The sequence below is a fragment of the Ranitomeya imitator genome, chromosome 1 (assembly GCF_032444005.1).
Source record: "Ranitomeya imitator isolate aRanImi1 chromosome 1, aRanImi1.pri, whole genome shotgun sequence".
Taxonomy (NCBI): domain Eukaryota; kingdom Metazoa; phylum Chordata; class Amphibia; order Anura; family Dendrobatidae; genus Ranitomeya; species Ranitomeya imitator.
Window position 1 is genome coordinate 300,216,510 of NC_091282.1, and position 16,119 is coordinate 300,232,628.

Below are 16,119 nucleotides of genomic sequence, written 5' to 3' on the forward strand. Positions count from 1 at the left end.
TTTTTTCTTGGGCAGCACACTGAGCCATAGAGTTTTACTGATCCATACACGAGTTTTTTTTTTAAAACTTATTAATGTCTCTAGTCTGTGAGATCATGTCATATTCTCATCTGTTTTGCAGATTAGAGTTGTCCATTAACGTTTATGGGGATCCGTATAAAGTGCATGAAACATGGAAGACCTACTTTTGTGCTTCATTGTTTCACCTGTTTTTAAAGGGACTCTTTCAGCAGGTTTTTGATATATAATCTGAGGGCAGCATGAGTTTAGCACGGAGACACTGGTTTCAGCAATGTGCCATTTATTAGGCTTTGTACTATTGTTTCAAAACAATAAGTGGTTTGTCAGCAGGACAGAAACTGTTTTTTTTCACTGTCTGACTAGCTGCCCTCGTGCCTCCTGGTCCAGCCACACACCCGAGCACTGGTTTGCAGCCTACTGTCAATATACAATGTACATAGAAAGTTGTATTGTTGGCGGGGTTAAATTTCTGAGCGCTGCAGCATCTACAGAGAAAGCTCTGATTGAATCACAAGTGTTGCACCCAGTAAGCTAAGTGATACATTGCTGGAATCAGGGTCTCTTTCCCTACATTATGCTGCTCTCAGATGAGGTAGCAAAAACCTGGCGCTAGATTCCCTTTAACTGATTAATTGCTAGGAGTCAATAGATAAAGCGATAAGATCGTCCACCTGCTTCTTTTGGGTGTTAACCCTCAAGTGGCTGTGTGAATGTAGCCTCAGGTGACACCTGCAGGGTGCATCATTTTGGGAGATGTACAGTTTATGCTTTAACTTTCCCATTTCCAATCCATCCCTAGATCCGACTGAATATGATTGAAAGTTCCAATAGGCCACAATTATCTTTGTGACTAAAGCTGTAATTATCTAATTAAACTGTGGAGAAATAAATCTTTTTGTTCCCCATTTTGAAAATCACAGACTTGATTATGTAAATTGCAAGCCGTCTGTCAAGTGTAACATGTCGTATTATTCACGCACAGGATTCCCTGCTGAAGCTCTCAGACTTTAGACAGTGCTTCCAGTGTTCAGAGGTTGCTCTGAATGAAGCAATCCAGCAAATGATGAACTCCACGTCCGGCGCATCCAAAGAAGAATGGGTTGCCACGGCAACACAGTTACTTACAGGGATAGACCTTTCCCTGTCATCTGACAGCTGTATTTTGCAGGAATCCACAGTCACAGCACAACTCGTACGTCTCTGCAGTAACCTCATACAGGTAACCTTCATCCAAGAAAACACTGACGTTACAGTGCATAAGAAAAAAATTGCCATCTCTCACCAATGTGTCCAAGCACATCAATAAGTTGATGCCTGCTTTACCTACAATTTGCCCGCAAAATGTCAGTCTTTTCTGATGACCCAAAACTATGTAGGATAATAAAAACTGCGCTTGACAGTACAGTGTTGCCAAAAGATAAGATGTCTGCATGGGCAAACACATGGCAAATGAAGTGAAGTTTATTGCTGAAAAATGTAGAGTATCCTAAGCCGGCGTAATCGTATTACTGCATATACATTAAATGGAAATAAACTAGGGATTACAGAACAGAAGAAGGACTTGGATGTTCTGGTTACAAGGAAGCTGAGCAGCAGTACTCAATGTCAGGAAGCAGTCGCAAAAGCAAACAAGATTTTAGGGTGATAAAATTCTGTGATCCCCTCTATAAATTGCTTGTGAGGCCACATCTAGAATAATGAGATTCGGTTTTAGTCTCCATATTTTAGAAAGATAGTAGGAGTTAGGGCGGTCAGTTCAAAGTCGGGCAACTAGATCATTACATCGGATGGAAGACTTCTATGATGAGAGGGTGGAAAAGTTGAGCTTGTTTAGCTTAGGAAAAAGCTCTAATCTCATTTATACAGTTGTGTGAAAAAGTGTTTGCCCCCTTCCTAATTTCCTATTCATTTGCATGTTTGTCACATCTAAATGTTTCAGATGACCAAACAAATTTAAATATTAGACAAAGATAACACAAGTAAACACATAATGCAGTTTTTAAAAGAAGGTCTTTATTATTGAGGGAAAAAGAAATCCAGATCTACAGTGCCCTGTGTGAAAAAGTGATTCCCCCATAAAACATAAATTAACTTTGGCTTATTACATCTTTAGGAAGCTGAGTTCAAATTCCCTAGCCACACACAGGCCTTTTTACTGCCATACCTGTTTTCAATCAAGAAATCACTAAAATAGGACCTGTCTGAGAAAGTGAAGTAGATTAAAAGATCCTCAAAGCTATACATCATGCCACGGTCCTAAGAAATTCTGGATAAATGAGAAACAAAGTAATTAAGATCTGTCAGTCTAGAAAATGTTATCAATCCATTTCTCAAGCTTTGGGACTCCAGGGAACCAAAGTAAGAGCAATTATCCACAAATGGTGAAAACATGGAACAGTGGTGAACCTTCCTAGGAGTGGCCGGCCGACTAAAATTGTCCCAAGAGTGCAGCAACAACTCATCCAGAAGGTCACAAAAGACCCCAAAACAACATCCAAAGCACTGCAGGCCTCACTTGCCTCAGTTAAGGTCAGTGTTCATGACTCCACTATAAGAAAGGGACTGGGCAAAATGGCCTGCATGGCATAAACAAGACAAAACCACTGCTGAGCTATAAGAACATAAAGGCTTATCTCAGTTTTGCCAGAAAACATCTTGATGATCCCCAAAGTCTTTTGGGAGGGTACTCTGTGCACTGACAAGACAAAAGTTGAACATTGTGGAAGGTTTGTGTCCCATTACACGTGGCGTAGAAGTAACGCAGCATTTGAGAAAAGAAACATCATACCAACAGTAAAATATGGTGGTGGCAGTGTGATGATCTGGGGTTGTTCTGCTGATTCAGAGCCTGGAAGACATGCTGTGGTAAATGGAACCATGATTTCTGCTGTCTACCAAAAAAAAAATCATGAAGGCGTTTGTCCGACCATCTGTTTGAACAAGCTGAAGCGCACTTTAATTATGCAGCAGGACAAAGCTCCAAAACACACCAGGAAGTCCATCTCTGAATGGCTTAAGGAAAACAAAATTAAGACTTTGAGGTGGCCTAGTCAAAGTCCTGACCTTAATCTGATTGAGATGCTGTCTCATGACCTTAAAAAGGCGGTTCATGTTTGAAACCCCTCCAATGTGTCTGCATTACAATAATTCTGCAAAGATGAGTGGGCCAATACTACTCCACAGCTCTGTAAAAGACTCATTGCCAGTTATCGCAAACACTTGATTGCAGTTATTGCTGCTATGTGTGGCCCAACCAGTTATTCGGTTTAGGAGGTAATCACTTTTTCCACACGGGGCCCTGTAGGTTTGGATTTCTTTCTCCTTTAATAATAAAGACGCTCATTTAAAAACTGTATTTTGTCTCTACTTGTGTTATCTTTGTCTTAATATTTAAATTTGTTTGGTGATCTGAAACATTTAAGTGTGACAAACATGCAAAAGAATAGGAAATCGGGAAGGGAACAATCACTTTTTTTTACACAACTGTATGTATAAATGCTTGTGTGATCAATACTAAGGACTGAAACATGATTTATTTCTTCCTTGCAAAAGACCAAGGGGCATTCATTATGTGTGGAGGAAAGGCGATTCCGGCAGCTAAATAGGAAAGTGTCCTTTACAGTTAGAGCAGTCAGACTGTGGAATGCCTGACCACAAGAGGAAGTAGAGGTAGATACTATAGTGACTTTTAAAATGGGGCATTGTGGGTTATACACAACCTAGTGATAGAAAATGTGTGGAGAAATGTTGATCTTGACGCGCCTGTGTCTTTTCTTGCCACCTAAGTAACGATCTATTACTCTAGAAGCACTGTTATGTTTTTTGTTATTGTTAGTACACTGTTTTATTGTTTGTATTTCAAATTGTGTGCATTAAGAAGAAAGGTTTTCTTCTGGCCCTGGTGACGAGTCAGTGTTTTGCAGCAGTGCAGGACACTTGGTTACTGCATTTGGCGGTATCTAACACAAGAGTCCGACTTCTGCCTAGAATCCCTAACATGTAGTGGAGTAGAGGCCGTCAGAAACTGGATGTCAGTCTTTTGACGTAATTAATTAATTAAAGTGAAGTTCATCAGCTGACTACCCCTTTGCACTGTCCATTTAACACAATGATTTAATAAAATGTTTTCCTTAATGATCATTAAGGGGGGAATCTCCAAGATCCTATCCCAATATGTAGTAGGTGTAATAACAATAATATTAGCAAATACCTCCAATTAGAATGCAGTATAGTTCTTCTGATTCACTATTTCGCTTACACCATTTTCAAATCATTGCAGTAGTGGGCATCCATGATTATGACTACTCATGTAATGACAGTTAGTTAGCTGTTAGTGGTTGTAACCATTGATCCCTAAGCTACTGCAATGTCCTGCACATTGGGTCAGGGCCGTAGCGAATCAGAAGAACTATACTACGTTTCTTGGAGGTATTTGATATTATTATTTTATTACACCTAGTACGTATTGGGATAGGATCTTGGAGAACGGAATACCCCTTTAAATGAGCAACTTTTTTTTCAGCTGATAGACTTCAGCATGGCAGTCCAGGAAGAGACCAAGGAGCCCTCATTGTCCTCTGTATTGCCGTGGATAATTTTGCATCGGATTATCAAGCATGAAGAAGAGACCTTACACTCCATGTGCCAACATACAGACTTCAAGGAAGGTACTTCTCAAATTTTACAATAATACAGCTAAAAAAAGAAACACTTACCGTATATACTCGAGTATAAGCCGACCCCCTTAATTTTGCCACAAAAAACTGGGAAAACTTATTGACTCGAGTATAAGCCTAGGGTGGAAAATGCAGCAGCTACCGGTGAATTTCAAAAATAAAAATAGATGCTCCATACCGTTCATTATTGCCCCATAGATGCTCCATATAAAGCTGTGCCACATATAATGCTCTGCACCGTTCATTATGGCCCCATAGATGCTCCATATAAAGCTGTGCCCCATATACAATGCCCTGCACTGTTCATTATGGCCCCATAGATGCTCCTTATAAAGCTGTGCCCTATATGCTCTGCACCGTTCAGTTTGGCCCCATAGATGCTTATTATAAAGCTGTGCCCTATATGCTCTGCACCGTTCAGTTTGGCCCCATAGATGCTTATTATAAATCTTTGCCATATATGCTCTGCACCGTTCAGTTTGGCCCCATAGATGCTCCTTATAAAGCTGTGCCCTATATGCTCTGCACCATTCATTATGGCCCCATAGATGCTTATTATAAAGCTGTGCCCTATATGCTCTGCACCGTTCATTATGGCCCCATAGATGCTCCACATAAATCTGTGCCATATATGCTCTGCACCGTTCAGTTTGGCCCCATAGATGCTCATTATAAAGCTGCCCCATATAGAATGCTCTGCACCGTTCAGTTTGGCCCCATAGATGCTCATTATAAAGCTGCCCCATATAGAATGCTCTGCACCGTTCATTATGGCCCCATAGATGCTCATTATAAAGCTGCCCCATATGTAATGCTCTGCACCGTTCAGTTTGGCCCCATAGATGCTCCACATAAATCTGTGCCATATATAACGCTGCTGCTGCAATAAAAAAAAACACACATACTCCCCTTTCTTGCTTGCAGCTCTTCAGCGTCCGGTCTCGGCGTCTCTCTGCACTGACTGATCAGGCAGAGGGCGCCGCGCACACTATATGCGTCATCGCGCCCTCTGACCTGCACAGTCAGAGCGGAGAGACGCCGGGAAGATGGAGCGACGCCCGGCGTGTGGATCGTGGGCAGGTAAATATGACATACTTACCTGCTCTCGGCGTCCCTGGCTCCTTCTCCCGGACAGCTGGTCTTCGGTGCCGCAGCCTCTTCCTCTATCAGCGGTCACCGTTACCGCTGATTAGAGAAATGAATATGCGGCTCCACCGCTATGGGAGTGGAGTCCATATTCATAAGTTTAATGAGCGGTCCCACGTGACCGCTGTACAGGGGAAGAGCTGCGGCACCCGAAGACAGTGTGACAGGCAGGGGGAGCGTCCGGATCGCCGGGACTAGGTAAGTATGCCTCAGACCTCTGCCCCCCTCACCCGCCGACCCTGCCACAGACCGTGACTCGAGTATAAGCCGAGAGGGGCACTTTCAGCCCAAAAATTTGGGCTGAAAATCTCGGCTTATACTCGAGTATATATGGTATTTTTCCTCCCCTGCCCAGGAAATATGGTGTGATCAGACCATGTTCCTGCATGGTGAGACACAGCCATTACACAGTACACAGCAGGGGCACATGTATTAGATTATCTCAGCACAGGGACATTTGTTTTTTTCAACACATCCAATGGTAAAACTTAATTGTAATTAATAGATCTTGGAATAAAAACAACTTTGTTCATAAGAAAACCCCTTTATACATGTATCGGGGGGCCTTTATACTTCTTCCCTCTACTGAAACCCCTCTGGCTGAGAAAACTTCACCTATGATCCCTTCTTTACAAAGGTGTTGCCCCAACTAAAGCATTGGTAGGCAGCTTATGGTGGTACATTGTCTTACCTGAAGGTGATAGTCTGACTTCTCCATTTGTCATGTTATGAACTATGTAGAACCAGACGCAATTTCCCCAAATCTAATAATACTCTGTTGTGCTTTTCATTATAGAGAATTCGGGCACCCCACTGCTTCCATCATCCCTCATGATCCTGAACACAGCCCATGAGTATTTGGGCAGGAGGTCATGGTGCTGTAACTCAGACGGAGCCCTTCCCAAATTCTATGTGAGTTTTGGCAGCGGGGGACTTCCATGATACTATTTGATGTGCATTTAATGCTTTCAATCATTGCCTAGATGCATTAGATGCTTTAATTGTATTAATATTCATTGTTTACAGGCAAATCCGTGTAAAAGTGTTCCTTTACTTATTGCTTCCCAAGATACTGAGTAAACAGCATCCTTAAGGGGGTTATTCCACAACTCACTTTGTTGCCAAAAACTTCACAGCAGGTGTTAATGTTCACAGCAATGTTTAAGAGTCTATAATTTGAATAAAAAGTGCCTTTTTATAAGATTTCTTGTTTGCTTCCACCACGTTCTCATCATACTGAACAGGAGAAATTGTGGGTTTGGCAGAGGCACATGTAACAGCAAGCACTGCATCGCTGCCACCACAAAGCCCCCATCCCCACCGCTGTGTTCACATAGGATAGCCCAGCTTAGTAGGAATCCTGTTCTGCATTCACCCTCCCAAAGAACTGAAATGTAAAAAAAATCTGTCCACTCCCCCCTCGTTCTCACTGTCAACATATACTTTACTATGTACAGTCATGGCCAAAAGTATGAACACCCCTGCAATTCTGTCAGATAATACTCAGTTTCTTCCTGAAAATGATTGCAATCACAAATTCTTTGGTATTATTATCTTCATTTAATTTGTCTTAAATGAAAAAACACAAAAGAGAATGAAGCAAAAAGCAAAACATTGATCATTTCACACAAAACTGGGCCAGACAAAAGTATTGGCACCCTCAGCCTAATAATTGGTTGCACAACCTTTAGCCAAAATAACTGCGACCAACCGCTTCCGGTAACCATCAATGAGTTTCTTACAATGCTCTGCTGGAATTTTAGACCATTCTTCTTTGGCAAACTGCTCCAGGTCCCTGATATTTGAAGGGTGCCTTCTCCAAACTGTCATTTTTAGATCTCTCCACAGGTGTTCTATGGGATTCAGGTCTGGACCCATTGCTGGCCACCTTAGAAGTCTCCAGTGCATTCTCTCAAACCATTTTCTAGTGCTTTTTGAAGTGTGTTTTGGGTCATTGTCCTGCTGGAAGACCCATGACCTCTGAGGGAGACCCAGCTTTCTCACACTGGGCCCTACATTATGCTGCAAAATTTGTTGGTAGTCTTCAGACTTCATAATGCCATGCACACGGTCAAGCAGTCCAGTGCCAGAGGCAGCAAAGCAACCCCAAAACATCAGTGAACCTCCGCCATGTTTGACTGTAGGGACCGTGTTTTTTTCTTTGAATGCCTCTTTTTTTTCTCCTGTAAACTCTATGTTGATGCCTTTGCCCAAAAAGCTCTACTTTTGTCTCATCTGACCAGAGAACATTCTTCCAAAATGTTTTAGGCTTTTCAGGTAAGTTTTGGCAAACTCCAGCCTGGCTTTTTTATGTCTCGGCGTAAGAAGTGGGGTCTTCCTGGGTCTCCTACCATACAGTCCCTTTTCATTCAGACGCCGACGGATAGTACGGGTTGACACTGTTGTACCCTCGGACTGCAGGGCAGCTTGAACTTGTTTGGATGTTAGGCGAGGTTCTTTATCCAACATCCGCACAATCTTGCGTTGAAATCTCTTGTCAATTTTTCTTTTCCGTCCACATCTAGGGAGGTTAGCTACAGTGCCATGGGCTTTAAACTTCTTGATGACACTGCGCACGGTAGACACAGGAACATTCAGGTCTTTGGAGATGGACTTGTAGCCTTGAGATTGCTCATGCTTCCTCACAATTTGGTTTCTCAAGTCCTCAGACAGTTCTTTGGTCTTCTTTCTTTTCTCCATGCTCAATGTGGTACACACAAGGACACAGGGCAGAGGTTGAGTCAACTTTAATCCATGTCAACTGGCTGCAAGTGTGATTTAGTTATTGCCAACACCTGTTAGGTGCCACAGGTAAGTTACAGGTGCTGTTAATTACACTAATTAGAGAAGCATCACATGATTTTTCGAACAGTGCCAATACTTTTGTCCACCCCCTTTTTTATGTTTGGTGTGGAATTATATCCAATTTGGCTTTAGGACAATTCTTTTTGTGTTTTTTCATTTAAGACAAATTAAATGAAGATAATAATACCAAAGAATTTGTGATTGCAATCATTTTCAGGAAGAAACTGAGTATTATCTGACAGAATTGCAGGGGTGTCAATACTTTTGGCCATGTCTGTATATATAAAAGTATGGTGGGATCTGTGTATGATGCTCCGATATAGGGGAGGTCTATGGATGACATACAGTTATGGGGGATCTGTGTGTGTGACTCACTGTTATGGGGAAGATCTTTGTATGCACATTGCTATGTGGGATCTGTGTATGATGCAGTGTTATTGGTGGAACCTATAGATGATGTACTGTTATGGGGGAATCTGTGGATGACGCACTGATGTGGGGGAATCTGTGGATGATGCACTGATATGGGGTATCTGTGGATGACGCACTGTTATGGGGGAATCTGTGGATGATGCACTGACATTGGGGAATTTGTGGATGACGCACTGATATGGGGGAATCTGTGGATGTAATGATATGGGGGCACTGTGTGAATGTTATGGGAAATCTGTATGTGACTCGCTGTGATGGGGAAGATCTTTGTATGGCACATGGTTATGTGGGATCTGTGTATGATGCACTGATATGGGGGAATCTGTGGATAATGCACTGATATGGGGGAATCTGTGGATGACGCACCGTTATGGGGGAATCTGTGGATGACGCACCGTTATGGGGGAATCTGTGTATGACGCACTGATATGGGGGAATCTGTGGATGACGCACTGATATGGGGGAATCTGTGGATGGCGCACTGATATGGGGGAATCTGTGGATGACGCACCGTTATGGGAGAATCTGTGGATGACGCACTAATATGGGGGAATCTGTGGATGACGCACTGATATGGGGGAATCTGTGGATGACACACTGATATGGGGGAATCTGTGGATGACGCACTGTTATGGGGGAATCTGGATGCAATGATATGGGGGCGCTGTGCGAATGTTGTCGGGAATCTGCATGTGACTCGCTGTGATGGGGAAGATCTTTGTATGACACATTATGTGGGATCTGTGCACATCACAGTTTTGAGGACATGTTGGCATAAATGTTATGTGGTGTGACTGTGTTTATAATTCAGACACTTCAGAGTTTTCTGTGACTGACACATTTCTGGGGAATATCAGTGGCTAGCACTCTGCTTCTTGGACATGCCTGCGCTCTCTCGGTATGCTGACGGGGCAGGTTAGGAGCCTGTTCAGCAGACCTGACCTGTGAGCTACAACCTCGTGGTACCAGGGGCTTGGAACATACTGCACAGGTAGCCAGGCCTCATTTCTGGTACAGAAACAGCTACTATTGCTGAAAGCCTCTCCTGATCATCAGTCCGGTCAGCATACCGATAACCTCTCTCGTGCTGTAATTATCATTTTCTCTGCCAGCCACTTCGGAGCATCAAGCCATCATTGGCATCAGGGCAGAATCTGACAAGGCAGAACACAAAGCTCTGTCTGACGATGTTTACAGCCACGGCTCAGTACCATGAAATCCCTCCTGTATATAGGGAAAATCACAGTAACATGAGGAAACTCGTGCTGGTGTGGATGACCTGAAGAGTACAGCCCAGTGTCACTCAATGGGACTGTCTGAATGTGATGGTTTCAGACGCTCTCTGCACATGTACAGCTTTTTCCAAAATTTGGTTACATTAAATCCACACATCAGTTTTTTTTTTGGCGTACGAGAAGAATGGACCGAGTGTAAGAGATTTTCATCAGTTTCCTGCAAGTTTTGTCCAATTTTCAGCATTTTGTTATTTTAGAAAAAAGGATTCTCCAACTTTTCATATTAGTCTGCAAAATTACCACATTTGGAGGGAATCTAAGTGCTATCTGATTTTTTTTTTTTTTTTTATTATTATTATTATTATTATTATTATTATTATTATTATTATTATTATTATTTTCTCTATCTCCTCATTGGGGGACACTGGAACCATGGGTGTATGCTGCTGCCACTAGGAGGTTGACACTATGCATAAAAAAGTTAGCCCCTCCTCTGCAGTGTACACCCCACCGACTGTCATTATGAACTTCAGTTTAGCTTAGTGTCAGTAGGAGGAGGACACGGGTCTTTTGTTAGACTCTTATACCTCAAATGTGCTTCATTCCCTTTCAGGTTTCCGGAGGGATACAGTCCCAACTGTAATCCCACAATGCGGACTATGAGTACGGCGTGTACTGCCACCCCATATCCTCATAGATCCCACAGCAGGACCAAGACCCCTAACACAGAAGAGTGTTGAGGAGATTCAGACCGGTCCTTGCTCCGTCTCCCACCCCTCAGGAATTCCTGTGCTCCATAGACATCCAGGACACCTACCTCCATGTCCCGATCTTCCCGGGACATCACAGATTCCTGAGTTGCAGTACATCAGGAGCATTTTCAGTTTGTCGCCCTGCCATTCGGTCTCGCAACCGCCCCCAGGGTTTTCACGAAGATCATGGCAGCGCTGATATCCATCTTGAGGGTCAGAGGCCTGGTTCTGTTTCTGTACCTCAACGACATCCTCATCAAGGCTCCGTCCTTTTCTCAGGCTCACGAAAGTCTGTCCATCGTCCTCGACACTCTAGCCCATTTCGGGTGGCTTGTCAACCAGAAGAAGTCCTGCCTTATTCCTTCTTAGCGCCTCGTTTTTCTGGGCATGCTCTTCGACACTCGTCAGACCAGAGTCTTCCTTCCCGAAGACGAGATCCATCCTTCGTCGGGAAGTTCTCTTGCTCCAGGGCTCTTGACTTCCCTCCTTCCGATCGGCCATGAAGGTTCTGGGAAGGATGGTTGCCACATTGGAAGCGATTCCCTTCGCCCAATTCACTCAAGACCCCTTCAGCAGGCTATTCTCTCACAGTGGGACAGGTCTGTCCTTTCTCTGGACTGCCCGATTCTGCTTTTACCCAGAGTCAAACGGTCCCTCAAATGGTGGCTGATGTCACCTCTCATCTCCCAGGGCAGGTTCTTCCTTCCAGTTCACTGGCAGGTGGTGACGACGGACGCCAGCCTGCTCGGCTGGGGTGATTTGTTTCGCCACCTGACTGTTCAGGGTCGTTGGTCGGCGCAGGAGTCAGTTCTGCCGATCAATGTCCTCGAGATTCGGGCCATCTTTCTGTCCCTTCGTCACTGGGAAAGGATTCTCAGAGGTCTGCCAATTTGAATCCAGACAGACAATGCCACGGCTGTGGCATATGTCAACCACCAGGGGGGGACCCTGAGTACTCTGGCCTTGGCCGAAGTATCCAAGATCCTCCTTTGGGTACAGGCAACGGTTCCGGTGATATCCGCGGTGCATATCCCCGGCGTGGACAATTGGGCCACCGACTTCCTCAGCCGCGAGGGCCTCGCGGCAGTGGAATGGTCCTTGCATCAGGAGGTCTTCCTTCAGATTTGTCTTCGATGGGGGACTCCGGATGGGGGACTCCAGATGTGGACCTCACGGCGTCCCGAATGAACAGGAAGGTCCCTCGGTTCGTTTCCAGGAAGGTTTCGACACTCTGGCCATTCCTTGGTCGCAGTTCGTGCTCCCCTATCTGTTTTTCTACCCTGCCCTTGCTTCCCAAGCTGTTGAAAAAGATCAAGGCGGAAGGGGTGCCGGTCATTCTGATCGCTCCAGATTGGCCCAGGAGATCTTGGTTTGCGGAAATTGTCAACCTTCTCGCGGACGCCCCCTGGCGGTTTCCAGACAGACCCGATCTGCTGTCTCAGGGTCCGATCTGCCACCCGAATTCTCAGTCGCTCAGTTTGACGGCGTGGCTGTTGAGACCGCAGTTCTAAGAGAGTCCGGCCTTTCGGATCGGGTGATTCATACGATGATCAAGGCTAGGAAGCCTTAGTCATCCAGGATTTACTATCGTACCTGGAAGGCTTACTTCCGTTGGTGCGAGTCCAACCACGTTTCACCTACGTTCTTTTCCCTTCCTTCCATTTTGGCCTTCCTTCAGGCAGGACTGGATCTGGGCCTCGCTCTTAGTTCCCTAAAGGGCCAGGTTTCTGCGCTCTCCATCCTTTTTCAGAAGACGCTATCTTCTCAGCCACAGGTCAAGACCTTCCTTCAGGGAGTAGCCCATGCTGTCCCTCCGTACAGGGCTCCTGTAGATTCATGGGATTTGAATCTTGTGCTGGAGGTTCTGAAGGGTTCCCTCTTTGAGCCTCTCAGAGAGGTTTCCCTGTCCGTTCTATCCTGGAAGGTGGCCTTTCTTGTGGCCATCACTTCTATCCGGCGCGTTTCCGAGTTGGCAGCCCTTTCTTGCCGACCTCCTTTCCTGGTTACCCACCAGGACAAGGTGGTCTTGAGGACCCTGCCTTCTTTCCTTCCTAAGGTGGTTTCCACCTTCCACCTCAACGAGGACATTGTCCTACTCTCCTTTTGTCCAGCTCCAACTCATCCTCTGGAGCGATCGTTGAACAAGCTGGACCTCGTCAGGGCGGTGAGGATCTACCTGGCTAGAACGACCTCTTTCCGGAAGACGGACTCTCTTTTCGTCATTCCTGATGGCACGTGCAGAGGCCTATCGGCTTCCAAGGCGACTATTGCTCTCTGGATCAGAATGGTCATTTTGGAGGCTTACCGGGTCAGGAACAGAGTGCCCCCTCCTGGGATTAAGGCTCACTCTACCCGGGCAGTCGGCGCCTCCTGGGCGGTGCACCACAGGGCATCCGCCCTACAGCTTTGCAAGACGGCAACCTGGTCTTCCATCCACACGTTCGCCAAATTTTGCAAGGTCCATACCTACGATTCGGTGGACGCCAGCCTAGGCAGAAGGATCCTGCAGGCGGCAGTGGTGAGTCCTCTGACCTGATGGAAGTCTGTTTTCCCACCCCAGGGACTGCTTTGGGACATCCCATGGTTCCTGTGTCCCCCAATGAGGCGATAGAGAAAACAGGATTTTTGGTTGCTTACCGTAAAATCTGTTTCTCGGAGCCTTCATTGGGGGACACAGCACCCTCCCATATTATTCAGTTTCTGTTGTTCTATGTTCTATGACTGTTCTCACGTTTACAGTTCTCATGTTTGTGGTTACCGTATATACTCGAGTATAAGCTGACCCGAGTATAAGCCGACCCCCCTAATTTTGCCACAAAAAACTGGGAAAACTTATTGACTCGAGTATAAGCCGAGGGTAGGAAATGCAGCAGCTACTGGTAAATTTCAAAAATAAAAATAGATGCTCCATACCGTTCATTATTGCCCCATAGATGATCCATATACAACTGTGCTATATAGAATGCTCTGCACTGTTCATTATGGCCCCATAGATGCTCCACATAAAGCTGTGCCATATGGAATGCTCTGCACCGTTCATTATGGCCCCATAGATGCTCCTTATAAAGCTGTGCCATATATATATTTATCCTTCGCCTCATTGGGGGTCACAGACCGTGGGTGTATGCTGCTGCCAATAGGAGGCTGACACTAAGTGATACAAAAAAAAGTGATCTCCTCCCCTGCAGTATACATCCTCCTGCTGGCTCTCAGCTAACCAGTTCTTGCTTAGTGTCTGTAGGAGGCACATGGGTCTGTTTCAGACCCCAACGTTTTTATTTTATTGTTTTCTTTTCTGTAAATTTTTATTTTTTAATTAACGGAGTGAAGGGGGCGACGGTTCCTTTCAAGGTTCCGATCTCCCCCGAACCATCAACAGGCGAGCACGGCGAGTATACCTCCCCGTACCCTCTCCTGCGACGTGGGAAGCCATGCCTGAGCTCACTTCAGGGGCGACTGTTCCTTTCATGGTCCCGATCTCCCCACACCAGCAGCAGGCGACCACATGGAGTGTCGCCTCCATGTATCCTCTCCTGGAGCCAGGCCTAATGCCGGACAACTGGCCCTGTCCACCCGGACTGAACTCCGTGGATGCACAGAGGCCCCTCTCTATGGCGTCCGAGCAGCCCCCACTGTCCCACCACTGTGAAAGCGGATGGCACAAGGAGGCGGACGGTTCCTCTCCACCTCCCTAACAAACGGATGATGGATTGAGGTTTATCCCTGCACCGTCCACGCTGCTCAGAACAGCACTGAAACCCACATCCGCGGCGGCTCCATGCCGGGACGCGCACCGATGGTGAGTGGATCCATCTTCAGAGGGATATCCACATGCTGACAGGCAGCCTCAGCCACTTCCCTGTGGCCCACCTCTCTGAGGTAACGCTCTGGATGGCTGCAAAAATTTAGTCCCCGGCTTCGGCCGATTTGTAGGCCGCATCCTGGAAGTCTTGCCTGGAACGACCCACTGGTGACGTCCGCCGCCTACAGAAATTTAGGCCCCGGCTTAGGCCTATTCAACATCGTGTCTGTGGCTCCGCCCCCCGAATTGGCGCTTCTCGCTCTCTGCGAGATTTTATCAACTCTGCAGCTCCCGGTGGCCATCTTGGTCCACCCGGCCAGCTCACACTGGGGTGATAGTATTTTTGCATTAAAGGGGCACATCGACCCTTTAATCAGTACCCGGGTAAGGAAGTACCTGGTCTTAAAGGCACATGACCAGTATTTCCTGGTCTTAAAGGCATATGGCCAGTATTCCCAGTCTTAAAGACGCATGACCAGTATTCTCTGGTCTTAAAGGTGCATGACCAGTATTCCCTGGTCTTAAAGGTGCACGACCAGTATTCCCTGGTCTTAAAGGAGCATGACCAGTATTCCCTGGTCTTAAAGGTGCACGACCAGTATTCTCTGGTCTTAAAGGTGCATGACCAGTATTCCCTGGTCTTAAAGGTGCACGACCAGTATTCCCTGGTCTTAAAGGAGCATGACCAGTATTCCCTGGTCTTAAAGGTGCACGACCAGTATTCTCTGGTCTTAAAGGTGCACGACCAGTATTCTCTGGTCTTAAAGGTGCATGACCAGTATTCTCTATTCTTAAAGGTGCATGACCAGTATTCTCTGGTCTTAAAGGGGCATGACCAGTATTCTCTGGTCTTAAAGGCGCATGACCAGTATTCTCTGGTCTTAAAGGCGCATGACCAGTATTCCCCGGTCTTAAAGGCGCATGACCAGTATTCCCCGGTCTTAAAGGCACATGACCAGTATTCCCTGGTCTTAAAGGCGTTTGACCAGTATTTCCTGGTCTTAAAGGTGCTTGACCAGTATTCCCTGGTCTTAAAGGCGCTTGATCAGTCCGAGGAGCCCTCCGCCGCCGACCCCAGCTTCATCCTCTAGTTCCCCTCAGTGGACTTCTTCACTGACCAATCCATGGTTCTCTGACCAAGAGATTGAATCCCTCTGTGTACCCTCTGTGTTTGGAGTGCTCGCAGGACCAATATACATGGTCCCTATCCTACATGGGAGCCGTCGGCTAGCAGGGGCCGCAAGTATTCT

The 16,119-nt window shown here is 45.9% G+C and overlaps 1 protein-coding gene across 6 annotated transcripts in view; it reads left to right on the forward strand.

Moving 5' to 3' along the window:
* The window catches only part of CABIN1 (calcineurin binding protein 1), a 310,182-nt gene that overhangs the window by 118,820 nt on the left and 175,243 nt on the right, over nucleotides 1–16,119 (forward strand). For all 6 annotated transcript variants that reach the window (XM_069757196.1, XM_069757237.1, XM_069757215.1 and 3 more), the window contains 3 exons: nucleotides 1,004–1,240; nucleotides 4,544–4,688; nucleotides 6,640–6,755. In XM_069757196.1, the coding sequence (XP_069613297.1) occupies nucleotides 1,004–1,240; nucleotides 4,544–4,688; nucleotides 6,640–6,755 (498 nt within the window). The remainder of the gene's footprint in view (nucleotides 1–1,003; nucleotides 1,241–4,543; nucleotides 4,689–6,639; nucleotides 6,756–16,119) is intronic.